Below are 26,731 nucleotides of genomic sequence, written 5' to 3' on the forward strand. Positions count from 1 at the left end.
TGTCCCAGAAGTGAGCTTCATTTTTTTTTCAGCAGCAGAGATACCCAAGCCAGGGCCTCCCCAATAAGCAGGCTGGTAATTAAACCCACTCTGATTTGGTCAGCGGGATATAGCTGTGGGCGTAGCAGAAATAGGAGCCAAAACTGATTTAGGAACCCACAATATTTGACATGATTACAATTGAACTTGTCAGGCAGGGGAGCTTGGGCTCATGGGGAGCTGGGGTTGGAGATGACGGTGAGAGAGAGATTGGCCTTTGTAGACTCCATACACACTGCATCAGCCATAGATCCCTTATTGTTTGTGTAGGGGCTACTCGAACAGGTCCTGATTTGGAGCTGAGGGTCAGAATCTGACTACCTGGAGTGGGGCATGGTGGGGTCCAAGGCTGGAACAAGGCAGGCAAAGTAGCTATCACAGCCTTGGGCAAATGCTTTGAGCACCTGCTGAACTGCTACAGGGCTTAAGAGACAGTCTGCAGATCCTTCCAACTAATCAGTGTAGCCAATCAAGCAGGCCAGTTGTACTTGTTCAATAAGGTTGTCTTGAGTCTGTCTCTGCCACAGGCCCTGATTCCTAACAAGCAGTCAGGGACAACATTAAATGTATGGGAATGCAAGGGGACACTGAAGGAAGCCCTTGGGCAGGGGTAACATAGAGCGGCTGGCTGGGAGCCCCAGCCATGGGCCAAAGACCTGGGATATGACAGAAGAAATAATGAGAGAAGCCACCCAGTAAGAAGCAGCATGAAATGGCCAGGAGGTTGGGAGCCTGGAGGAAACCCCTAGCTGAGGCAGCAAGAAATGACTGGGTGGGCAGAGAGCCACAGGAAGAATCCAGCTCAGGGGCAGCAGGTGAGGAAAGAACACTTACTCTCCCACCAAAATTTCAAATATACCCTTCCCCACTGCCACTTCCCCTCATGTCTCACTGGTTGGTGGGTAGGGGGAGGTTTTCTCAGTACTGAGCAGTTTTAGACTTAGCAGGATCTGGGGAAGAAACATGCAATCTTTGGGTCCGTGAGGCCCAGCATATAGTCAGGTCTGCCTTTCCACACATTCTCCATATGTGGAGCAGAAGAGAAAAACAAGTATGCACAGAACTCAAACTTTCTACCTCCCTTAGGGTATGTCTACACTGCAATTAGACACCCATGGCTGGCCTGTGCCAGCTGACTCAGTCTGGCAGGGCTCAGGCTCAGGGATTGTTTAATTGCAATGTAGATGTTCGGTCTCGGGCTGCACCCTGAGCTCTGGGATCCTCCCACCTCGCAGGGTGCTAGAGTCCAGGCTGCAGCCTGAGCCAGAATGTCTACCCTGCAATTAAACAGCCCCTGAGCCCAAGCCAGCTGGATGGGACAGCCACAGGTTTTTAATTGCAGTGTAGACCTACACTCAGTGACCACAGTTTCCATGGCCTGTCAGAACTAGTTCTGCCTGCTGTTATTGGAGGCTTTCCCCAATTTACACTCACATCTTGAATGAATGCCCAGCACCCACCGAGAGCTCTTTTCAGCATTTAAACACATGCGCAATGCATACCCCTAGCACTCCAGTATACCGATCAACAACCACCAACACTGCTTTTAGCCATTCACCGCTCTCAATACTGAACTTGTCATGGCACCTGTGTGCCTTTAGCAGCCCCGCCCAGGACCTTTCATAACTGTCTACCTGTTCGTTGTGGTGATATTGACTGAGCCAGTTTAAGAAGGTTTTTATGGCACATGGGAAATGATATATCAGGGTTTGACTAGATTTCCTCCTTTAAAAAAATACTTGATATTATTTTAGTCACATCATCTTCTATAGTCAGAAATTCTTCTTACAATTGAGATCTGGAGAGCCCCAGAGATTATATAGCCCCTCTGTGTCCCTCTGGAGTTAGTACTGATTGATGCTGCAGAATTTTATAAAATCCCATGTATGGGTCCTTCGGGAGCAGTGGAAATAAGGATGGAATGTTGGTGAGCAAAGCTGGAGCTCAGTTGCTGTTATTTTGTCTCCTCTTTGATTTACAGAAACTGATTGAAGAAGAGTCAGTGAACTTGCTGTCTAACCCTGTGCGCCAGCAGGCCATGATTGTTGTCACTAACCTGAGGTATTGTGAAAGTTCAACTAGCCTTCCATCAGATTTCAGTCTTGAGTCACTGCTCCATACTACACCCAGGAATATTGGCTCCTGTGTCATGTCCTGTTTGCTAATTTGTTATCTGGAAGAAGCAGGAATATTAACTCTTTTTTTTTTTGCTTGCCTATTTCACTTTATGCTCTAGTGATCCTGACTCCAAGCACCTCTTAAAGTGAAGAATTTCTCTGTGAGGAACTAAAAAACAAAAACTTATAGTACAGCAGGTTTCCCTGTGGGTTTGGGTCAAAGTTTCTGTAATTTATTGCAGCATTTCTGAAACAGATGCTGTGATGTATGTGGCTAGCAGTGCCTGATTGCATAGTTGAGGAGAGATCAGTAATAGAGACCACACCACAAACATTCTGTTCCTTCAGATTCTGCTCTCCTTTTTCCTGTTTAAAGGCCTGAGTACAGGTTACAAAGCACAGGAGCTGCAGAGAGACATTTGCCCAGACTACAGATAGAGTATGAGTCAAATTGTGTCTGGCCTCTTTCAAGTTGTGTAAGAGCCTTCTCCCCTTCCCTTGTGCTCACTTGCACGTGGGCCAGCCACAGTCACAGCAGACTCTTACTCCCTGGTGCTGCTGGGAGCACAAATCACCCCAGGGAGGAAGCTAAAGACCATGGTAGGATCATGTTCTGCACTGATGAGGAGGTTTAGCAACAGACATGGTCACTGTGCACTCCAGATGTCCAGGAAGCCTTATGCCAATCCCCAGTGTAATGGGTATATCAGGACATAGTGAGGGTATGGCCAGAGTGCACTATGCTCCAACTATCCTCAGATGACAGACAACCCCTCAGGCTACTCTAACCTCTGGGGCCAGGGCCAGGCAGAGAATTAGGGAGATAACCAACTCTGATGGCCGCCATCTGTACTATTCTGAGTTGAAACTCAGCACCATACACAGTCTATCCCAAAGTTTTCCATGAAGTTGAAACAAACTCTTTTTATAGATGCATAGAATCCTGGGTAATAAGCTTCAGGGGACAAATTAATCAATCACAAAATGTTGTGAGAAATTGCTTCAACTCTCTGAATATTAATTAACCTGCTGAAACTTAATGTGCTGCTCACCTATACAGCATATTGCATATGTTGCATTAATTTGGTTGTTAGCCTGTTAAAAGTATGCTTACAGTATAGTTCAGCCTTTCAACAAAGAACTGTTGAAATAATTTTGATGCCAAATACGATTTTGTTAAAAATATGGTGGTCAGTTTGGCAGAGGAGAAAGTATATGAGGAATTTTAAATAAAAGTACATTCCAGGGCTAAGATATTACTAACACTGAAAGCTTAAGGCAAACACTTTAAAAACATTAGTTTACATTGAGTTTAATATCTACCAGCTGTAACCCATGAAACTGTCATAACTGTATAACCGTATTGGAGCTAGCAGAGGGTGATATAATTACCATGCACTTGAGCAAGCTTACACATGCCATGTAGTTCAGGGAAGTGGTGCGTATTTACGCTGGGCAGAATTCAATTTTTATTTTTTATAATTTTGACAGATAATGAAGTTTATTTTAGGTACTTTTTTATTTTTATGAATTTAAATTTTCACAGTTGTGGGAAATCGTGGGGAATCGGACAATTAATTATTTAATGACAATAGATGTCGATTTATAACAGTTAAGACAAATTATCAACATCACATGTCAAAATATACAAAGAATATATCCAAATCAAACTCTAAGTTCTCAAGCAGCATTTTTCTTTCTTTGCCTATCTGTACATTTTTATGATTATCAGTGGAAATACTTTTGTGTTGGTATGATGAAATTGACATTCATTGGCATTTACCAATAAAAATCTAATCCTTCCAAGCCTATACACGCTGTACAACATACACATTGTGGAGTGACAGGCAAACACATAAATGCATCGTGCTATATGTGCAAAGGAAGGCACTACAGTATTGTGTCCATTAGATGGTGCTGCTATAATTTCTGACTAAAGCAATGGAAGCCTTGTGGTTTACAAAATTAATATTTTAAATGTCAATAAAAACTTCAGAGTTCAAACATAGTTTGTTCCCTAGTTTATACCAATATTTACCCATAAGAAATATTTCTTGACAACCAGAGCTAGCTTACTGCATGCTTTATGAACTCCGAACTAAAGAAAGTGAGGAAAAGCTAATTTTCCTATCTTTGGCCTATGAATTTATCCCTAAGTAGGACACTTATTAAAATTGGTTTTGGTGCATTATATTAGAGCAGTTATCTCTGTGCCAAAACACACACACACACACACACACACACACACACACACACACGTTTCTATTGCTTACGATGGTCAGAACAAACACCCCATTATGTTTGGGGGTGTTTAAAGAATAATGGATGATATATTTTTCTTACCTTGGATTCCAGACATTGTCATGACTCTCATTAAGGGGGCTTCTCTCTTTTGTCAGAAAGCTGAAGCCACCACTAAAGTCTGAGAAGAAAGCTGTTCTACTCCGGGCATGTTACAAAAGTGTCTTTTCTCTGCCTCCAATAGAGATCATGTTAGCAGAGGCATGTGATAATACACAATGCCAACACCCAGAGGTAATCTGTCCTTTAAAAAAATACAGTCATAAGAGAAGCCCCATGTGTCTTTAATTCAGTAGTCCTCCTGGGGATGGTGACATATTGGGCCTGATAAGACAGTTTCCTTCTGAGATCTAGAGAAAAAATGTTGAGTCCTACTGATGCATGTAGTGGAAATTTCCAGAGGCAGGTATAAATATGCAGGCAAGAATCAGTCTAGAGATAATGAGGTTAGTTCAATCAGGGAGGATGAGGCCCTCTTCCAGCAGTTGAGGTGTGAACACCAAGGGAGGAGAAACTGTTTTTGTAGTTGGCTAGCTATTCACTGGCCAATCCTCCCTGATTGAAATAATCTCGTTATCTCTAGACTGATTCTTGCCTGCATATTTATACCTGCCTCTGGAAATTTCCACTACATGCATCTGATGAAGTGGGTATTCACCCACGAAAGCTCATGCTCCAATACGTCTGTTAGTGTATAAGGTGCCACAGGACTCTTTGTCCCTTTTAAAGAAAACAATAGTGAGTGCATATATCTAAAGCAGAGAAATAATTATTCCTATTTATCAGATCAGAAAACTTGCCCTATGTATCATAGGTGCGTATATGGCCCCCATTACCAGGTGTCTGAGCACCACACAATTTTTAATGTATTTATCCTCACAACACCCCTGTAAGGTAGGGAAACGCTATTATCCCTATTTTACAGATAGGGAACTGAGGCATAGAGAGACTAAGGAACTCATCCTATCTCTCTAAAGAAGTATTTCTACACCTCATGTTGCCTGTAGAATGTCAGATTGTATGACACTGACTATTGTACTGACTCTTCTTCTAGTCTCTGTACAAGGAAACTATAGATGCCTTGAGAGGAATGCTTGAGGGTTTGGTATTTGAATGTCCTGTGGAGGCCCAGAAGATTTTGGAGGTAAGCAGTAGTGGGGGATCCAAGAGAGGAAAAGAGCGTTATAGAGGAGAGATTAAACAATCAAGGTTCAACTGTCCCCTCGGAGTTCAGGGCTGAATTAAGACAATCTGGGGCTCTAGGCACACCAAAAGATGGGAACTCTATGCCCCAGCATCTTGACCCTATCCCCCCATCAAAGGGAGTGGCAGTGGCAGGGAGCTCCCTCTCCTTTCCCAAAGAGGCAGGGACAGTCATATGGGACCCCTGTGACCCTCGGGATCAGCACCAGAGCCCCACTACGCTGGAGAGAAGGAGGGGGGGGGGCTCTTAATCCCAGAGAGACAGGGATGGCAGTAAAGGGCCTTCCCAGTACTTAGCCCAGCAGCCAGAGTATATCTGGTTAGGTGGGTGGTCTGGGCCCACTCTTCTCTTTCTGCCATACATAGAGTACTTTGCTGGGCTGTGTTGGGTGGATGGTTTGTGTTCCCTTGGAGTTTATACCCCATTGAGATGCATGGAGCAGCTCACACCCCTGAGAGCTGTTGTTTCAGGCTCTTTGCAGATGCAGGCGGGCATCTCTACAACACTGTGCTCAGATCATGTTTTCAAACTTTTCTTAACAATCATGAAAGCTGAGCTTCTGCCCTCATGAGACAACTCCAAGAGTTGGGGTCCTGGGCACAAGCCTATAGGTCCAATTTTTTAACTGTATTTAAGCATCTCATTTTCAGAAGTGATTTAGGCACTTAAGAGCCCAATGAAATTTTGGGTCCTATGTCCCTAAATCCCCTTTGATACATAGGCTCCTAAATCAGTTACTCATTGCAATGTGCAGCGATGCCTAAATACCTTTAAAAATCTGGGCCACAATGTTTATGCCTTAATTAGCCCTCCCACACTCTTCTTTTTTCAGAGATTATATGTTAGAGAGATTATAATACTGCAGGACGTAGGGATGCTGGAACAATTTGTATCGTGGGGATGCTGAAAGCCATTGAACCAAACTGTAAACCCTGTATATAATGGAAACCATTTCAAGCCAGGGGGTGCAGCAGCACCCCAAGCACCCCTAGTTCCAGCACCTATGTCAGGGTGTTAGAACAATCTAATGTATGTAAAAGAAATGTCAACACTTTTATAACAACTGAGAAATATACTTCCCTCCTCTTCCCTCTCTGAAGTGCTTTCCCTCAGATCTTGACTTGTAGGCAGGAGAGACATCCCTCCCCCCCCCCCCCCCCAAATCTCACTTTCCCTAGAAAAGTTGGGCAGGATAAGCCTCCTATGTGGTGTTACCCTCATTTCCAGAGATAAAAATGGGCTTCATTTTATACTCTATCAAATTCTGAATCCACTGACTAAGATTCAGAGTGAAGGAAGGAGCCACTCTTTGGCAGAGCAGATTATTATGCCAGTCTTCCTTCTCAGTGGAACTATTATAGGATGAATTTCTGGAAAACACAGAAGAGAACCCTTTTTCAGAAAACCCATAAACTTTATTTACATATAGAGGAGAATGCTATATTTTTTTATCCGACCTACCATTAGACAAAGACCCTCAGCTGGTGTAAATCAGAGTAGTTTCTCTGAAGTCAGTGGTGCTACTCCCAGTTTACAACAGCTACTGGTAGATTTGGGCCACGATCTTTTAGGAGTTTACTGTTTTTGTGAGCAGTGATCTCCTTCATTTTTTCCTACAGTACCTCGAGCCCTGGCTAATCTCCAGAAAGGATCATGAGCGGGAACGAGCAATGTGGTGCAGTGCCCGGATCCTAAGATGTGTGGCCAAGCTTCCCAATTTTGACGTGAGTAACCCTTCACCTGTACTGACCTGACTCAATAAAGAACATACACTTCAGCACATACACTTGCCCAAATAAGCAGCCTACTACTCACAGAACAAATAAACAAAATGTAGGACCTGATACTGCATCCATTGAAGTCAGTAGGAGATTTGCCAGTGATTTCAGTGGACTTAAGCTCTGACAGATTTTATTTTTCTGATAAATTACCCTGAAATCTTTACTGGCGCTGTGTCTGCTCAAACTTCTCCCTGGAGAAGTTATTCACTTCAATCCATTCCCCAAAGTGATGTCAATGTAAAGTCAATGCAAATAGCACTGGTCTTTCAAAACTTCTCAGGGCAAGAAAAAGAGTTATTTCCTCTCCTGTTCAGGCTGTTTTTTGTTGAATCTTTTTTGTCTTGAAATAATATTTATTTCAGTTGTACCACCAGCTTTACAATGGAATTTAATCACCCACAAAGCTGGTTGTTGCCTTGTATAATCCTACCCCAAAATATATTGGTATTCCTTAAGTGTACTGAATGGTGCTGCAGTAACAAGAAATACATATCAATGGTTTTAAATGTTTCTAAATTGCTAGACAAAAACTTCACTATATAGGTAACATTATAAGTATCATTTAATTAAATATAACATCATAGTTATATGAAATGTTTGAGACAAGTTTCTGTAAACAACTTTAAATATGGCCCAGTATCAACACCCATCTCCGTCTACCCACAACCCCCGCACATCACTCCAAAATATATCTCCTCTACATTTCCAGTGGTAACCATAAAACCTCATCTCATATTCTGTGTATAATAAAGATGGATCTGAGCTGAAAAATTTGAATCTGAACTTTCCCAAAGTTTACAGGGTGGTGGGTTTTGGTTTGGGTCCATGTGTAGTAATCACCAGCCTAGAAGCCAATTATATCCAGAGTCATGTATAGCCAGAGAGTCTGTGCAGCTTCCATCTGGTAGATCCACTATTGACATGGTTGTCTCATTAAGGCAATTGCAATAGAAGTGTCAAGAACAAGAAAAACCTCTCTTTGGATTTCATCGATCTTACAAAGGATTTTAACCTAGTTAGAAGAAAGGGCCACTTCCAACTATTAGAGATATTGGTTGCCCCCCGATCCTCCTCAGTCTGTTTCAGTACTTCCATGAAGGCTAAAGTCCAGTGTGATGGTGATCAATCTGACAGTTTTTTTGAAAACTGCTGGGGTGTCAAACTGGGAGGTGTTTTGGCACCTGGTATATTCCCCTCTCTGCTGCTTTGTCATGTTTTCTCATCTAGCACCAAGGGTATAGGTTTTCATGCAAAATTAGATGAAAAACTCCTCAACATTGCATGTCTAAGAGGAAAAAGCAAAGTCAGACATCTGCTGCTAAGAGAACTTATTTTCACTGATGATGCAGTTCTTGTCACGCACAGTGAAGAGTAGCTCCATCAACTTTCCAAAAACTTTGTGCTAGCTCGTGAGGAATTTGGACTAAGCATCAGTCTAAAGAAGACAATGATTATGGCACAAGATGTGTTGAAAACATGATCCACCAGAACTTCTAATAGTAGTACCTAGCTTGAAGTTGTGCACAAGTTTTGCTCTCTAGAATCAAATTGTATTGGATAACTTCTCTCTAGATGGTGAACTTAATGCTCACATCTGAAAGGCAGACACCACATTCAGCCTACTAACCAAGCGTGGGTGACAGGAAACCGACACCGAACACCAAGATACAGGTTTCCATATATGCATTTTGAGCATGCTGCTGTATGGTGGCAAGACCTGGACCAGCCACAGCAGGCATGAGAGAAGGCTAAATACCTCCCATGTCTGCTGTCTTCACCATATTCTAAATATCAAGTGGGAAACCAAAGGTCCTGACGCTGAAGTACTTTAGAAAAAAAAAATGACCAAGTCTAATCCCTATACACAGATATCTCAATGGGTTTGGTCATCTGCACCAGATGGATGATGGATGCATTCCAAAGGATTGCCTATATAAGGAACCTGTGGATGCTCAAAGGCCACTAGACCAGCCTAGGCTCAGGTTCAAAAGTGTTTGCAAAAGGGACTAGAAAACTTTCAACATCAACATCAGAAGCTGGGAAGATGCAGCTAACAACAGACTAGTAGTGCGCTGGCTTCATTTTCTGGCCCTACGCTTTACACCTGCATTGTCTGTGGCAAGGACTGTTGCTTGAGAATCGGACTTTTTAGCCACTCGCGATGCTGCTGCATGACACATAGCAACATAACTGCTTTAGCACTTACACCATCATCTTTCGATATGGACGGTTGCCATTCATAAATCAACTACTACAAACTTTATATCAGCTTGGCCATTTTTTAGTTCACCTAACCATTCATGGAGAAACCAACATCTCTCACCTATATACAGTAAAGAAACCTCCTTCTTGATCTTCGATTCCACTGTGAACCTGAGAACCCAATTTTCTTAATTCACCTTCAACATATAGAGTAGAAATCCTATTCTGTATACCTTCTCCATCCTCCCCACATGGCTCCATCTAGAAACAGGCCTGATATAGACTTTGACCCTGTGCATGCTACACAGATTCTCTGCAGTTACCAGAGAGCCACAATCATTGAGGCACCCATGTAGAATATATTACATTTTCAGTGATGTGAACAGTTTCTAAAGTTATTGGTCCCTTGTACTATCGGGGGCGGCTCTAGCCATTTCGCCGCCCCAAGCTTGGCGGCACACCGCGGGGGGCGGTCCCGCGGCTCCGGTGTACCTCCCACAGACGTGCCTGCGGAGGGTCCGCTGGTCCCGCGGCTCTGGTGGACCTCCTGCAGGCATGCCTGTGGATGCTCCACCAAAGCCACAGGACCAGCGGTCCCTCCGCAGGCACGCCTGCGGGAGGTCCACTGGAGCCGCCTGCCGCCCTCCCGGTGACTGGCAGAGCGCCCCCTGCAGCGTGCCACCCCAAGCACGCGCTTGGCGTGCTGGGGCCTGGAGCCGCCCCTGTGTACTATGCCAGTTGTGCAAAGGGGGTTTAAGCTTCCCTAAGTGGGCAGCTGGAGATTCCTCTGTCATGAGGGAATTCAGGAGAGATGTCAGGCTCTTAGAGCTGGCTTTAAGCCACTCCCTCACAGTGCTGTTTTATGCCCCAGCAAAAGTGATATGGTAGGAGCATTCTATGCTCCATCAATCCCCACTGGTGTAAGAGCCCCACTTAGAGCAATCTTGAGGCTGTTCAAAGTTGTGCTGGGGACCAACCCAATGCTTAGAATTCTTGCGTATCAATTGGGAAGGAGAAAAAACACCCTTTGCTCTTCCCCTCAGGTGTACGAAGTAGTACTCCAGTGCACCTGTGGGTCTGGCCCATTGTCATCATAGGCAGTGCTTCTAATACACCAGTACCACCATTAGGTGGGTGATGAGTAGCAGATTTAGATCACAGTGAAGACTGTGTGAAGAACCTTAACTTCAAATATTCAGGCTTTCAAACTATTTTATTTTTAACTACAGTATGCTAATTTGAGACTATAGCTGAAGCAACATATTGTGTTAGGAGGGAAATGCTTAAAACACAAAATAAACATTATTCAGAATTCATTCTTATTAAATAAAAACAATACATCTCTAACTAACCCTATGACAGGACCACCGCAGCCTCTGGGCCTAATTCCAGTCTCCTGCAGTGTACGTTAAGAGGGAGAGCACTGAAATCACCTGTGTTGCATTGGTGAGGTGTGTCAAATTACTCACAGGCTCTTCAGAAACAAACTGGGAAAGCTTCAAGGCTCACACTGCATTCTTAGAGCTTGCCTACACTGGCCTCTTTTCTCTGAAATTTCCACCTTGCTAACACTAGTGCAGTTCTCCAACATGTAAAATTGTATGTAGTCAGAATAATAGCATTTTGGCCCTTGTTTGCCCAGGTGTAAATGACTAAACACAAGATGCAGGGAAGCAGAGAATCAGGCCCTTTACCTTTTTGTTGATGATGACTCTTTGTTATTGGATATCCTGTTTGATTATGGGGCTTTTGTTGGCATATTTAAATACCATAAACATTTTCAGTGTTTAAAGATACCCAGATTTTATAAGCACAGTAATGTGCTCGACAGCCAATCTACACACACCCATCATAAGCATATTAACAGGCACAAGGCCCAGGTGTGCCCGTATATTCCCTGATCACACACCCTGTTATGTTATCTATTGCTAATTGGCTTCTTCTCTTTTTAATTAGACATCAATTGAATTCAGCAGACTGGGTCGCCTGGTTAGGCTGCTTGCCCTTCGATGCCATGACCCTGTGGACAACATCTGCTTCTTGGCAGCCCGGGCAGTATACAACTTGTATTGTATCCAGCTGGTTAAAAAGCGTAAGTAAACACCCTTTTTCTACATCACCGGAAACTGAAAACTTCCTCCTTGGAGCTAACCTTTAAAGCCTTTCTTATTATTACCAACAGATTGGTTTCAAAGTCCTAATGTAATCATTTCTGTTATTCTATAGCGCGGCACTGCATCATCAGGAAAGTAGTGAAATGGGCTACAGCTGCTGCTAACTATTTATTTATTTATTATTTAGGATATGTTTCCAGTTGAGCCCACAGTGCCCTGCATGGAGTACAGAGACATGGCTCCCTGCCTTGATGAGCTTATCAGTGCTGATACAGAACTGTTGTGCCTGGGAGTGTCATTGAAATAGATGCAAGTTTCCCTGATGGGGGTGGAGGGATAAGGGTAGGGAAATGAAAGGGAAAGAGCAAAGTACACAGAGAAATGAAATACAATATACGCAGTTGTTTATAACAAGTATCTAGTATTAAGGTCATATTTGTCAAATGAGGAGTACCTCGCCCTGGGAGGGCTTGAAGGAGTAGCTGTGGAGTAGGAAGAAAGTGTGGACAAGCCTCTCAGTCATTCTCCAGAATCTCTGCTTTCATTTAAAAAAAAAATCGCTGGCCATTATGGCTTGAAAAGAAAACCTTGAAAATATGTTTACCAAGTATAACCAATGTAGGGGTGTATGCCTGAGCTTGCAGAGACCCTGAAACAATATCTCTGAGGTGTAAACTGTGCCATTCATTTCAATGGGTGCTAATTCGGGTGCCAATAATGATATTTTATGTGTCAACATTGTTAACTATTTCACTGCTGAATGTATGTAAGGGGAGGAAGTATATTTTGAAGATCTCAGTTTACTCTGCGTAACTGGCTCATTTTGGGGAGCATTTAGCAATGTGAGATGGGGCTGAGGGAGGCCATGATTGGTCATGCATCCGACGAAGTGGGTATTCACCCACAAAAGCTCATGCTCCAATATGATTGGTTTAATTTTCCTGAAGGGTGGGAAGCTCAGTTTCAAAAGGAAAACATTATTTTAGGAAGGAATAGCTCAGAATGAAGCCCATTTTCCAGATTAAATATTGATTCACAGGCTGATATGAGTCTAGTGAATAGTGCTCATACACTAGAATCATAGAATCTCAGGGTTGGAAGGGACCTCAGGAGGTCATCTAGTCCAACCCCTTGCTCAAAGCAGGACCAAACCCAACTAAATCATCCCAGCCAGGGCCTTGTCAAGCCTGACCTTAAAAACCTCTAAGGAAGGAGATTCCACCACCTCCCTAGGTAACCCATTCCAGTTCTTCACCACCCTACTAGTGAAAAAGTTTTTCCTAATGTCCAACCTAAACCTCCCCCTCTGCAACTTGAGACCATTACTCCTTGTTCTGTCATCTTCTACCACTGAGAACAGTCTAGATCCATCCTCTTTGGAACCCCCTTTCAGGTAGTTGAAAGCAGCTATCAAATCCCCCCTCATTCTTCTCTTCTGCAGGCTAAACAATCTCAGTTCCCTCAGCCTCTCCTCATAAGTCATGTGCTCCAGCCCCCTAATCATTTTTGTTGCCCTCCGCTGGACTCTCTCCAATTTATCCACATCCTTCTTGTAGTGTGGGGCCCAAAACTGGACACAGTACTCCAAATGAGGCCTCACCAGTGCTGAATAGAGGGGAATGATCACATCCCTCGATCTGCTGGAAATGCCCCTACTTATACAACCCAAAATGCCATTAGCCTTCTTGGCAACAAGGGCACACTGTTGACTCATATTCAGCTTTTCGTCCACCGTAACCCCTAGGTCCTTTTCTGCAGAACTGCTGCCCAGCCATTCGGTCCCTAGTCTGTAGCAGTGCATGGGATTCTTCCGTCCTAAGTGCAGGACTCTGCACTTGTCCCTGTTGAACCTCATCATATTTCTTTTGGCCCAATCCTCTAATTTGTCTAGGTCCCTCTGTATCCTAGCCCTACCCTCCAGCGTATCAACCACTCCTCCCAGTTTAGTGTCATCTGCAAACTTGCTAAGGGTGCAGTCCACACCATCCTCCAGATCGTTAATGAAGATATTGAACAAAACCGGCCCCAGCACCGACCCTTGAGGCACTCCACTTGATACCGGCTGCCAACTAGACATGGAACCATTGATCACTACCCGTTGAGCCCGACCATCTAGCCAGTTTTCTATCCACCTTACCGTCCATTCATCCAGCCCATACTTCTTTAACTTGCTGGCAAGAATACTGTGGGAGACTGTATCAAAAGCTTCGCTAAAGTCCAGAAATAGCACATCCACTGCTTTCCCCTCATCCACAGAGCCGGTTATCTCATCATAGAAGGCAATTAGGTTAGTCAGGCATGACTTGCCCTTGGTGAATCCATGCTGACTGTTCCTGATCACTTTCCCCTCCTTTAAGTGGTTCAGAATTGATTCCTTGAGGACCTGTTCCATGATTTTTCCAGGGACTGAGGTGAGACTGACTGGCCTGTAGTTCCCTGGATCTTCCTTCTTCCCTTTTTTAAAGATGGGCACTACAATAGCTTTTTTCCAGTCATCCGGGACCTCCCCCGATTGCCATTTTCAAAGATAATGGCCAATGGCTCTGCAATCTCATCAGCCAACTCCTTTAGCACCCTCAGATGCAGCGCATCTGGCCCCAAGGACTTGTGCTCGTCCAGCTTTTCTAAATAGTCCCGAACTACTTCTTTCTCCACAGAGAGCTGGTCACCTCCTCCCCATACCGTGCTGCAGAGTGCAGCTGTCTGGGAGCTGACCTTGTCTGTGAAGACAGAGGCAAAAAAAGCATTGAGTACACTAGCTTTCTCCACATCCTCTGTCACTAGGTTCCCTCCCTCATTCAGCAAGGGGCCCACACTTTCCTTGACTTTCTTCTTGTTGCTAACATACCTGAAGAAACCCTTCTTGTTACTCCCAACATCTCTGGCTAGCTGCAACTCCAAGTGTGATTTGGCCTTCCTAATGTCACTTCTGCATGCCTGAGCAATACTTTTATACTCCTCCCTGGTTATTTGTCCAATCTTCCACTTCCTGTAAGCTGTTTTTTTGTGTTTAAGACGAGCAAGGATTTCACTGTTAAGCCAAGCTGGTCGCCTGCCATATTTACTTTTCTTCCTACACATTGGGATTGTTTGTTCCTGCAACCTCAATAAGGATTCTTTAAAATACAGCCAGCTTTCCTCGACTCCTTTCCCCTTCATGTTATTCTCCCAGGGGACCTTGCCCATCAGTTCCCTGAGGGAGTCGAAGTCTGCTTTTCTGAAGTCCAGGGTCTCTGTTCTACTGCTCTTCTTTCTTCCTTGTGTCAGGATCCTGAACTCGACCATCTCATGGTCACTGCCTCCCAGGTTCCCATCCACTCTTGCTTCCTCTACTATTTCTTCCCTGTTTGTGAGCAGCAGGTCAAGAAGAGCTTTTCCCCTAGTTGGTTCCTCCAGCACTTGCACCAGGAAATTGTCCCCTACACTTTCCAGAAACTTCCTGGATTGTCTGTGCACTAGATACAAGGGCAAGGCTTGTGTTATATCCCTCACCAGCTATTCTACTGAATTTTGAACCAGCTGTAGACTTGTCTCCAGCTAGCATCATGGCCACATTCAGATACATTGACAAGAACGGAAAGAAATGTCACATAATTGAGAAATGACACAAATGTGTGTATCTGTTCCAGAGCTTGAGAAGGGACATGGAGTGGAGAAGGTAGACACACTACAAAATCTGGGAACATACAGTCCCTCTGTGTTCTACAACAACACCTCACAAATCGCTAAGGTAATTACACTCAATGCACTGAAAAATGAATTGTGTTTCCCTATGTGAGGAGTATAGAGCCATTGATCACAGCTCCATAGTGAAGGATGCAGCCACATATCATTATAAGCCCTATTTGAACTCCCCTTCAACTTTGGCTAGGAAAATTGATTTGTCCTAATTTTGCATTTACTGTAAGGAAGCTTTTTCTTTTGAAACAAATTAGCCAAAATGTTTTTTTGAGTTACAGGTAATGAAAAATTGACCTGATTTTGGAGTTGCTCAATAACAGTTATAGTATGAGTATGGCTATTCAAAAATTTTCTATTGATACTGTTAATCAACTGAAAAACTGGGTTTTTGACCAAACAATTTTTGTGTGTGAGACAAATGTCTGGTTTGCTCAGAAAACTTGGAATTTTCATCAGAAAACAAAATACCCCAAACCAAAGACTTTTAGGAACTGTTACCATGACATGCTCTTTTCTGTTTGTTTTAGGCTTTTGCAGAATATTTTACCCCACTTCAGCTAACAAACCTGGTTCTGACAGCACTTGATGGTTTGACAGATCCCAGGGAAAAAATATCTCGGGCAGCTGGAGAACTGCTCAGTGCAATTCTGGAAGAACGGGGAGCTGACCTGGAGAAGGTAGGAGATGGTGAGAGAGGCTGCTGTTAGAATTCCTTGTTCTGGAGCCAGGAGGTGCGGCTGCCGGCTCCCTGTGCTGAAATTGTCTAGTGTCTTAGTTCCAATGCACTTTGTAAGAAAGTCGTGAAATGGCTCCTCTTTTCGGGGAACCAGAATCTGGGTGCAGATGTTGGTTTTGCTGAGGTGCTGCCATTCCCTCATATTCTAGTTAAAAGTGTAGATTAGGGTGGCTTATAGAGCCACAATAATGACTCTATGGGTAAGCCCATAAAGTAGCTTCTATTATAAGCCCAATTTTGAAGTCTTTCTAGATTTCTGAGGGGCAGGGACCTCCTTTCTCACTGAAATTTCTCATGCTTCCTCTTGGGCCAGTTTGGTTTGTACATTGAGAAGTAAAGAGAAGAAAGGATTTCGACAATTTTCAGTAAGGCTACATGGAAAATACTGTAATTGTTAGATGTGAAAATTTGAAACTGGGAATTTTCTGAAGTTCTCCACAAACTTCATAGTCTTTGAGAAAGGCATGAAGAGCCTTATAAGCAATGAGAGGGTATCTTTAAAGTTCAGTGATGCAAAATAGTTAGGACAAAGCAGTATCAGCATTTCTATTACACACCTGATTTTGATGCCCCATAACTCCAAAACAGGTACTCCACTCCATCACTCCAAAACACTCTCCCCCCCCCTGAAATTTAGCATATGTGCTCTCTTGGCTGGGGAAGATTGAGGTGAATCAGACAAGATATGTTTGATTTATGACTTTGAAAAAAAGATATATTTTCTGCTTTTAGCAGATGTTCTGACTTTGCTTTTCTTGAAATGTTGTATCTGACAAGTTGATCCACAGACTCCATTTTAGTCACTTGTTCTCAGTGAGATCTGGTGCATAGACTGATATTAGAAGGTAGTATTATTAATTGTGGAGTTATTAGCTGTGAATATTTACACCTCTGAGAGCTGTGTGAGGATTATGGAGTTTATAAACTTCTTGCTAGGTTTTGTTGAGCTGGTAAATTCAATAAACTGAATAACATTGGACTTTGCAGCAGGGACACAGCACCCGGCCATGATACTAGGGAGAACTTGTGTGGATCCATAACACTGCTAGGGAGAAGGGAGACAAAATGAGTCTCCAATTGTTGTTTCTCCCCCAAGACACTGAATGACCTTCTGAGGACAGAGAAGAGAGAGAGAGTTGCACCTGAAAGTAGAGTAAAGGTAGTAAAGGAGTCAGGAAAGCTGATACACACTGTATCCTATCCACACTACAGAAATATTCAGCAAACAGGCTGAGGCCTTACCACATCCCCATAGAGCAGTGGTTCTCAAGCTAGGGCCACTGCTTGTTCAGGGAAAGCCCCTGGCGGGCCAGGTCGGTTTGTTTACCTGCTGCGTCTGCAGGTTTGGCCGATCGCGGATCCCACTGGCTGCGGTTCGCAGCTCCAGGCCAATGGGGGCTGCGGGAAGTAGTGCGGGCTGAGGGATGTGCTGGCTCCCCTTCCTGCAGCCCCCATTGGCCTGGAGTGGCGAACTGCGGCCAGTAGGAGCTGTGATCGGCCGAATCTGTGGACGCGGCAGGTAAACAAACCAGCCCGGCCCTCCAAGGGCTTTCCCTGAACAAGCGGCGGCCCTAGTTTGAGGACCACTGCCATAGAGGAGAGAAGAGAGGCACTTTCATTGTCATTGACTGTTGTGAAAAGGGTTTCTAAACAGGGTTTGCAGTAGTTATACTATATACATTAGATGGAAATGTAGGGTTATAGTTAAGGTGATTTGTGAATCCTTAACTTGTTCAATTCCATGACTTTCAAAAGTTTTTTTTTTTCATGAACCACAACCTTCTAATGAGATTCTTATGGACTATAGCATATGTGTGTGTAAGTGAAAGGAAATATTGTTATTCTTTATTCCAATTCCTGCAGCTTTAATTGTAAAGGGGATGTCCATAGCCTGTGGGGAGGTGCAGCTTCCTATGAAATGAGAGTTAGTTCAAGATACAAAATGTTATAGAGGGGTCATATTGTCCTCTCTCCCAACAAAACTTTAGATTTCCTCCACTGATTGTTGTTTTGTCTTTATCTGAAATAAGCCATGTAATAGAAATATGTTTGCTATTTTGTGGAGGGTGTGTGTGTGTGTATGTGTATGTGTCTGTATATACATGTACATATGTGTATGTGTGTGTGTATATATATAAAATTATTTGTATAAAAGACATAAGTAAGTGTGGGTGCGTGGGTGGGTAGGTAGGTAGAAAAATTCCAACTGTAACTCTGTCTGCCCAAAAAAGGATTTCGTCTGGGAATATATTTACCTATCTGGTGTTTCTCTGGGAATCCCCTGCACTCCAGAAATTGACCTCTTTTGTTCTTTAGGAAGGTGTCTTCTTTGGAGAGGGGAACTCATCCTATTGCTGAGTGATCATCACTGTGGCACTGAGATTTAAACTCACTAGGAGGGGGAAATAGAACAAGATCCTCCATCCCAAACATACAAACACATACACCCAAGTATAGGAAAAAACCTTTAACTGTTTTTCTTGCAGGTAGATGACACTCTGACTGGCATTTACAAGCGCCTCAGCCTCATCCATGAACCCCTTACGAGGCAGGAAATGTTGAGGTCAGTGTGCTTCTTGGCTGGAAACAACACCAAGAAAGTGGTGCCTATCCTGTTGGACCACCATCTCCCATGGGACAGGTAGAAAGCTTGCCTTGATCTCCAAATGTATGTTCCTTCTTTCTCTTTGTCTCAGCATTTTAAGCACTCAGATTTCATGTTACTTTCCTCATTGCACTGGGTTGTGATTAGAGCTAGTTGAAAAACAGGATATAATTTTCACAAAAAAATTCATCTTTTATTTGGCAAAAGTTGAAATTTTAACAACAAATTCAGTCAATTTTTTAAAAGTTTTTGACCTGTTCTAGTTGTGATTAATTATTTGATGTGTTATAATCTATACCATGTGATAGCTGATTGTATGGAAACGACATGGCTGGCTTTACTGGAAACCGTGAGACAGCCTACTTTCCTGGTGTAACAACACACAGTTGTAGCAAATGGAACCAGTGTGTCCATATGATTGGTGGGGAATCCCTTCTTCCTTCCTTTCCCAGGACACATTGTTTCTTATTTTTCTGCTCTCTGACCCCGGGCATGATTCTACTCAAGACATCACCAATATATTTGGATAGGGAGACGAGTTATAGCAGTATAGGTTTGATCCATGTAGAAGGTCCATTCTTGAGGGATGCATGGTATCTAGTGGTCTGAGCACAGAGCTAAGCATGAGCCCCCTGGGTTCTTTACCCAGCTGTCAGTGTCTCATTGTCTGATCATGAGCAAATCACTTTATAGCTCTGAGACTCAGTTTCTTCATCTGTAAATGCAGATAATTATACTTACTTACAGTACCGCACATAGGTGTTGTGAGACTTGTTTCACTGCAGCCCTCTGAGATCTTTGAATGGAAGTTGTTATAGAAGTGACCTCCTGAGGTCCCATCCAACCCTGATAATCTATGATAAGTACAAAGTATTGTTTTATTGGGCCTCTAAATTCGTAGCAACACAACTGAGCTATGGAGGTTCCTGGGCACCAGAAGAGAAACCACCCTCAATGTTCTTCAGTTGCTGATAACAATCCTGGAGGAGAAACCAGTCCAAAAAGTCAATAGCAGTATCTCTGATGATGAGACCTCCCTCCAGCCTGTTGCTGTGAGTATCCTAGCATTTCACAGGCTGTTTTTTTGACAGCAAAAGGTATAACTGGAAAAGCAAAGCCTTTAGGATGCTTTCTTTTTAGTAGTATATAAGGGGGACACTCTGCCATCCTCTCAGGGCCTGGAAAATTCCTCATTAGATCATAGATTTATACTGGCCCTCCCTTTCCTTAAAGCCTTGAGAACTAGATGAGCCTTGTGTCTGAGCATCTTGGAGAGTCAATTTAATACCCTTTGCATTTCTTTCTCTGGGTAGCGGATCGGCAGGCAGCGATCGATCCAGTGAGGGTTGATTTATCACATCTAGTTTAGGCATGATAAATCGACCCCCGAGTGCTCTCACATCAACTCTGGTACTCCACTGGCGTGATAGGCGCAGGCATAGTCATTGTGGGAGTGGCAGCTGTCGACTCACTGCAGTGAAGACACCGCAGGGAGTAGATCTAAATATGTTGACTTCAGCTAAGTTATTCACGTAGCTGAAGTTGCGTATCTTAGATCTATCCCCCCTAGTGTAGACCAGGCCTAAGAAAGAAGAGTAACAGAATCTTGTTTTACCCTCTTCAGGTAACGTGTGCACTGTGTGAGATGCTCTCTGTCCCTGGCTGCAGAGATGCAGTGCAGGAACTTTATCCCAGCCTCTTATTGGCAGTGCTTAGTCATGTCCAGCGAGTCATTGAGCAGAACCCATTAGAGAACATGGTAGTCTACAGGAAAGAGTGTGGCCAGGGGCACAGGCCCAAGGCATTCGATCCTTCCAGGTAATTACTGAAAAGTCAAGGTTCTTATTAGTCTGGTTGTAACTCCTATAGTATTTCTGTTCTGATGAGCGTGTGTGGTTTATCTCACTGTGTGTTATCATTTCCATACAGTTAGCAGGGCTCCCTTACTTACAAAGAATGGACAAAATGGATAGTCTCTGTATCATGCCTACAGAAACTAAGTGCAATATCTGAGCAGAAATGAGAAGAAAAGGCTCCCACAGTCCTTCTCCCATTACTTCAATAATCACTCAGCTCCCCCTGCCCACTTCTGGTCTCTCCACTCTCTTGTTAACCTGAATCCTCAGCACCCTGTGTAATATTATGTTATGTTATAATACAGTATCTGTGTCTTGGGGTTTCTATAGACTCACGTAACTTCTAGGAGCGGCACTGATGTCACTCAGTAACACTGGAATTGTTTTGAATCTAGCTGTGCTCTGGAGGCTGTGAAGACCCTGCTCTCAGGCGCTGGTTACTTCGAGGTGTTAGACTATGTGGAGGAACACAGAGGGTGGGACCTCCTCTCCAGCCCCAGTGACTACTATTGTGGAATAATGGAGATCACAAGGTAAGAGACAAAAGCCACACATTCATCAGCCTGGAACCAGTTGGGGTCTTTGTTTCAGGAACTTGCTACACAATTCTTTTTTCACCAGAAAACACACAGGTATGTTTGTGTCCTGTTGCAGTGCCATGGTGAAGCATTTGAAGCCTCTTCATCTGCACAGGATTTTTAACAAGCTGATCCCGCTGCTCAACAGTGAGAATGAGCATGATAAAATTATGTCCAGGGCCTTCTATGCTCAGGTAAGTTTCTTTAGCTACTTGCAGAGCTGGAGTTCTAGAGAGCATCTTGCTCCAGTCCTATTCCAAAAGTGAATGGGGCATATGCAGTAGAAGATTTCAACAGCAAGTCTTATTGGGATGGAGACAGATCACCTAGGAGATGGTTCTAGTTCTCTTGGACCATATTAAATGGCACATTTTATCCTTGGTTTTCGCTTTTCAGTTTTTGGGGGTCATCTCTACTAAATGACCCCTAATCTAACTCAGTGAAAACCATCACTACCACCATTTCAGTAAGGGAGATTTCCCTTCAAATCTAAACATTAGTCTGATCTTGAGAACAGCTGTTTAACCCAGAGCTCAAAATGGCTGGCTTAAACCTCTGGGTGAGGTGTGAGCTTTCTCGACACGGCACAGTTTATTTCTCAGGAAAAAGATATCTACCCAGAGAATAGAACTGGAAAGTCTGGTAATTGGCTGCATCTCATTTTGTGTTGCTTGTAGCTTCTCTGGCACCGTTCTGTGGCCCAGAGTCTGGAACTCGACGTCTTGGCCCCACTGAAAAAATGGATCCAAGAGCCAAATCCCATCATGAGGCTCCTGGGACTCAGAGGAATTAGTAATTTAGCTCTCCACCCAGGGAAGGTGAGAGATATATTATTCAATTATAAAACAAACCCCAGAAAAATACAGTAGAAATGATAGTAACGCAGAACCGAATGCAGAGCAATTATGTGAGAACTAAGGCACTTGTGTTGGTGTCACTGAAACAGAGTAAAACCAAACCAAGAAGAAATAAAATTACTGGGCTTGATCATGGTTTAGGGGGTAACAATTAGATGAGCTCCAGTAGGTGATAATGCAGTCCTGGAACAAGGAAAAATTATCCTTTTTGTTGTAAAACACACATTAGATAAGGGATATAATAAACATAGGATAAGACATTATACAGTAAATTGTTCTGTCACTGGTAATTTTTAGAGTTGATCGCATAATAAAAAGCCATGTTTATTAATTTTTTAGTGAATAAACCACTGATTAACTGGCATTCATAGTGTCTGACAATTGGTTATTTGTGACTATTACGATGGCTACCAGTATGGAAATATTCATAAATCCTTAAAGTGTCACAAACTTGTAATGGAAGTTTGTTTTTCAAGACTGGACACTCACCTTTTGTTGTTCTCCTGTTAAATAGCTTCAGTCATCAATCAGGGAGCAGAAACAGTACTTTGTGACCAATCACAAATCCAGAGTTATGGATAACTGGAGCAGACAGCTGGCAAACTGTGGATAAGCCACTCGTAGTCTGAAAATTATTTGTTCAGACAATCCATGGAATACTTGCAAATGTAACAAATGCATCTTCCAAAATGAGAAATAGTTTACAAATTACTAATTAATCCCCCCAAAGACTAAATTAATTGCATTTTTAGTTTGACTAATCCTATTCTACCAGCTCTCATAGCTTTTAATAGGCTGCTGCTTCTGTGCAGGCAACGCATCTCAGAAATCACCTTCCAGTCCTTCGGGAGTTCCTAAAAGAGAAAGAGGAGAGGATTGCAGAGCAGGCTGTGAAAGCCCTAAGAAATATCATTTACTACATGGAAGGGGAAGAGGTCAAGGTTGCATTCTGCCATATCGTCCGGCCTCTTTGGCAGCTAATTACTGATGTAAGGCAATACCATGAATGACTCCGCATGTGTGCACAATATTATACAAAGGAGTGTGGTAGTTACAGAGAATACAGTGAATGGAGTGGCTGAAGGCAAAGAGCCTCCAATACTTGTTTGCTTGTTTAATTCGCTTTGAGTATATGGGCCTGTGCTGTTCAGCCTTTCAGGTCATATGATGAGCACTTTCCCAAAGCATGATTGATGAAGAGTCAGAAATTCTTCAGAATACAAATAATCAACAAGCAAGGCACATCAGACAGTGCAGTAATGCTGAGAATCCTACAGACAGGGCATAGAAAAGGCCTATTAAGTCATTTCCATATCTGAGGGAGCAAATGGAGGTTTGTTTCTTCAGGGCTTTCTCTAGTCTAATTTTAAATAATTAAAGCAAACAGATTTCCACCATTTCCCTTGGGAAATCTCCACAGTCCAAAAGACCCTCAGTGATAGGATATGTTCCCAGTTGGACCAGCCTACATTGTCCTTTCATCCCATTACCCCTAGTTATATCTGTTTGCAGGGCCATAAATAGAGCCCAGCAACTCAGGTAATATGTATTGAGCAGGCCACAGAATTCTACCATCACATCGCTGATCTAACAGAACTTCAGGTACACAGCAGAGTGTTGTGGATTGAATACAAGATCTTGTTACTAATTGGTCTTGCTTGCTTTTGTTCCTCTCTTTTCATTTTCCATTCATTCACAGCAATGTTTTCTTTCTTTGTGTATATTTTGGTGTATCTTTTTGCAAGTTAATTTTTCGATAATGGTTAATAATCCCTTCTCTTCTTCCATTCTCCTATTCCCTCTTCCTTTTAGTATTTTGGTGTTCTCTCCCTCCTTCACCCATATTCTTTTTTAATCTTTTTCCTTTCATGCCTTCCTCATCCCTTACCTTTCTTTCCTTATCTTCCCTCGTTGTACATACTCTTTCCTTTCTTTCTTCTTGTCTGCTAATCTCTCCATTCTTCTCTTTTAATCTATTCCCTTCTCTTCCCTTCCCCTTCTTTAATTTTCTTATCTCCCCTCCTACACACATACACATTCTACCCACGCCTCTTTGCATCTAGCTCTTGCCAGTCAGTCAAACTGCATTCCTCACCCATAGTTCACTCACTGTTTTCTACTTGGCCCTGGCATGTTCAAGGTGAGGGTTGGGCAGAAAGGGGGAGAAAGAGGTTTCAGCTACTGGCACCCTTTCAGATCTTGAGGACCATGGAGCCATATTGGTGGGAGTTCCTCCCCAGGTTCAGTCTGAGGAATCATGGGTTTTTCACTGCCCTCCCCCAGATAGGAGAGAAGAGGAAAGTGAGAAGGGAATCAAAGATCACCATCCCCTCCTCTTCATCTGGCCCTACCCCCTCACTGCTTAGCACGCCTTCTCTAGACACAATATCGTGTCTCACTAGGATGGACTATTTTAGGTAAACTACTGCAGCCTGGCCAGAAAGCAGCACTTGTTTAAAATGCATATTTTGTTCCTTTCTTGACTGCATTTTTGTCAGGACAAGGTCCCCAGCACTGCCGCACAGACCTGTACATTGAAAAATTCACTAGGAAGCAAGCGGTGGATTGCCAGGGGTGGAGCACTGTGCTGGGGAATCTAGCTGCTTTTGTCCCTACTTTGTCCCTTTTGAACACTGTGTGCAATTCTGGTCACTTTGTCTCCAAAAATGATATATTAGAATTGTACTTCTGTGTTTCATTTCAGCCATTTTATAATTGCAGTCAAAGAGATTGTGAATTCTAGTGCTAGTGATAAGTATCTGGGTGACAACATAGGATACTGCTGCCCTCTATCCACAGAAAAGGGGTAGCACAAACAATGGCACTGCAAGGAGCTCCATGCTGCCCTGCTGATGTGCCTCAGTCCTGACTTGGAAGGACTGTGAGGGGAGTCCAGTCTGCATGGTCTGTTCATTCCTTGGTGCTTTCTTATAGACTGCCAGCAAGAGTGCTGGTTGTGGTCATGATTTTTGTGATAAGGAACTCAGGAAACTCAATCAAATCACCAAACAGCCATTGGACCGAATCCACCACAATAAGACAATTCATATGCTGTGGTAGTGCTGACTGACATGTAGCTTATGCTGTTTTGCACCTTGCCTCTAAAGATTGTGCTAATTGGCAGTGTTGATGATGTCACTTATGTTATATGGAGATAATTGCTGTAGTCAATTGCAGGAGCCTTTCACCCTGAGAGGTTTCCCCATCTTTTGTCATTCACAGGAGAGAGAGAAAGTGCGCATTTCTGCTATCATTGCCTTTGGCAAAATGCTGAAATGTGTGAACAAATATAAACCTGGACCTGTCATCCATAATGAAATCTACTATGCTCTGGTGCCTCTGATGCTTGTCATGCAGGGGAATAATCATGAGATACTAAAGGTGAGTCAGAGCTAAGGAACCTGAATTTTTAGGATCTCCAGCCATGTGGAAGTTCCTCTCTACATCCATGTTCCAGTAGAGAATCTTATCCTCAACCATCCTCAATCTTACCCTGTGATGAGAGGCAGGAGACACCTGACCTCTCCCTTCACTTCCCATGTGCCAGGAGTCTTTGACCTTACTCTTCTTTCCGGTTGTATTTTCTCACCAATCATCAGCTTTCAATTCTTGTAACCTCAGGAACTCCTCCATTTCTTTCTTTATCTTTCAGGCATGTGGAGACACCTTGGCAGAGTGTGCACAGGTAATGGGATGGAACCAGCCCAGGAACTTGTTCAGACAAATGACACTGAGTGACCATCTTCAGGTCTTGCAAGAGATGTGCACTTTTCTGGTAAGTGAACTCTGGGTTCTCAATGGGGTTGGGAACAGGAGGTGCAAGTTAGTGCTTCCCCTCATTCTGAGTTTGGAGAAGCATAAGAGGCAATATAATGTGTCCTCGTTGGTGTATTAAGCTCACTAAGAAGATACTAGAATCTGTCTTTCATCACCACAGATGCCCCACCCCATGTTCCCATTTTACTTCCTTTCTACACAACTAATGCTGCTACATGGAGGCTTCTTCATTCCACACAGCAGCAAGAGCAGTTTCCTATGAAGCAAAAAGCTCATCTTGTTGAATAATTAATTATTGACAGTAGCATTTTATAAAAATACCAACAAAACCTGTCACATAAGAATGGCCATACTAGGTTAGACCAATGGCCCAGCTAGCCCGGTATCTTGTATTCCAACACTGGTTGTGCCAGATGCTTCAGAGGGAATGAACAGAATGGGGCAATTATCAAGTGATCTATCCCTTGTAGTCCAGTCCCAACAGTTGGCAGTTGGAGATTTAGGGATAGCCAGAGCATGGGGGTTGCATCCCTTACCATCTTGGCTAATTGCCATTGATGGACCTCCATCATCCATGAATTTATCTAATTCTTCTTTGAACCCAGTTATACTTTTGGCCTTCACAACATCCCATGGCAACGAGTTCCACAGGTTGACTATGTACTGTATGAAGAAGTACTTCCTTATGTTTGTTTTAAACCTAGTGCCTATTAATTTCATTGGGTGACCTCTGATTCTTGTGTTACATGAAGGGGTAAATAACACTTCCTTATTCACTTTCTCCACGTCATTCATGATTTTATAGATCTCTATCATATCACCCCCCTTAGTCATCTTTTCTAAACTAAACAGTTCCAGTCTTTTAAATCTTTCCTCATATGGA

The 26,731-nt window shown here is 43.2% G+C and overlaps 1 protein-coding gene across 3 annotated transcripts in view; it reads left to right on the top strand.

Moving 5' to 3' along the window:
• The window catches only part of LOC123365895 (maestro heat-like repeat-containing protein family member 1), a 74,149-nt gene that overhangs the window by 35,822 nt on the left and 11,596 nt on the right, over positions 1-26,731 (top strand). For 2 of the 3 annotated variants that reach the window (XM_045008912.1, XM_045008913.1), the window contains exons 24-39: positions 2,021-2,100; positions 4,556-4,691; positions 5,512-5,601; positions 7,281-7,385; positions 11,601-11,736; positions 15,388-15,488; positions 15,967-16,116; positions 18,662-18,816; positions 19,682-19,832; positions 20,405-20,598; positions 21,032-21,169; positions 21,291-21,408; positions 21,892-22,032; positions 22,884-23,060; positions 25,294-25,452; positions 25,724-25,846. In XM_045008912.1, coding sequence (XP_044864847.1) covers positions 2,021-2,100; positions 4,556-4,691; positions 5,512-5,601; positions 7,281-7,385; positions 11,601-11,736; positions 15,388-15,488; positions 15,967-16,116; positions 18,662-18,816; positions 19,682-19,832; positions 20,405-20,598; positions 21,032-21,169; positions 21,291-21,408; positions 21,892-22,032; positions 22,884-23,060; positions 25,294-25,452; positions 25,724-25,846 — 2,154 coding nt within the window. The remainder of the gene's footprint in view (positions 1-2,020; positions 2,101-4,555; positions 4,692-5,511; positions 5,602-7,280; positions 7,386-11,600; positions 11,737-15,387; positions 15,489-15,966; positions 16,117-18,661; positions 18,817-19,681; positions 19,833-20,404; positions 20,599-21,031; positions 21,170-21,290; positions 21,409-21,891; positions 22,033-22,883; positions 23,061-25,293; positions 25,453-25,723; positions 25,847-26,731) is intronic. The other variant, XM_045008914.1, reaches the window with a different exon arrangement.

Source organism: Mauremys mutica, chromosome 3, assembly GCF_020497125.1.
Source record: "Mauremys mutica isolate MM-2020 ecotype Southern chromosome 3, ASM2049712v1, whole genome shotgun sequence".
NCBI classification, from domain to species: Eukaryota; Metazoa; Chordata; order Testudines; family Geoemydidae; genus Mauremys; species Mauremys mutica.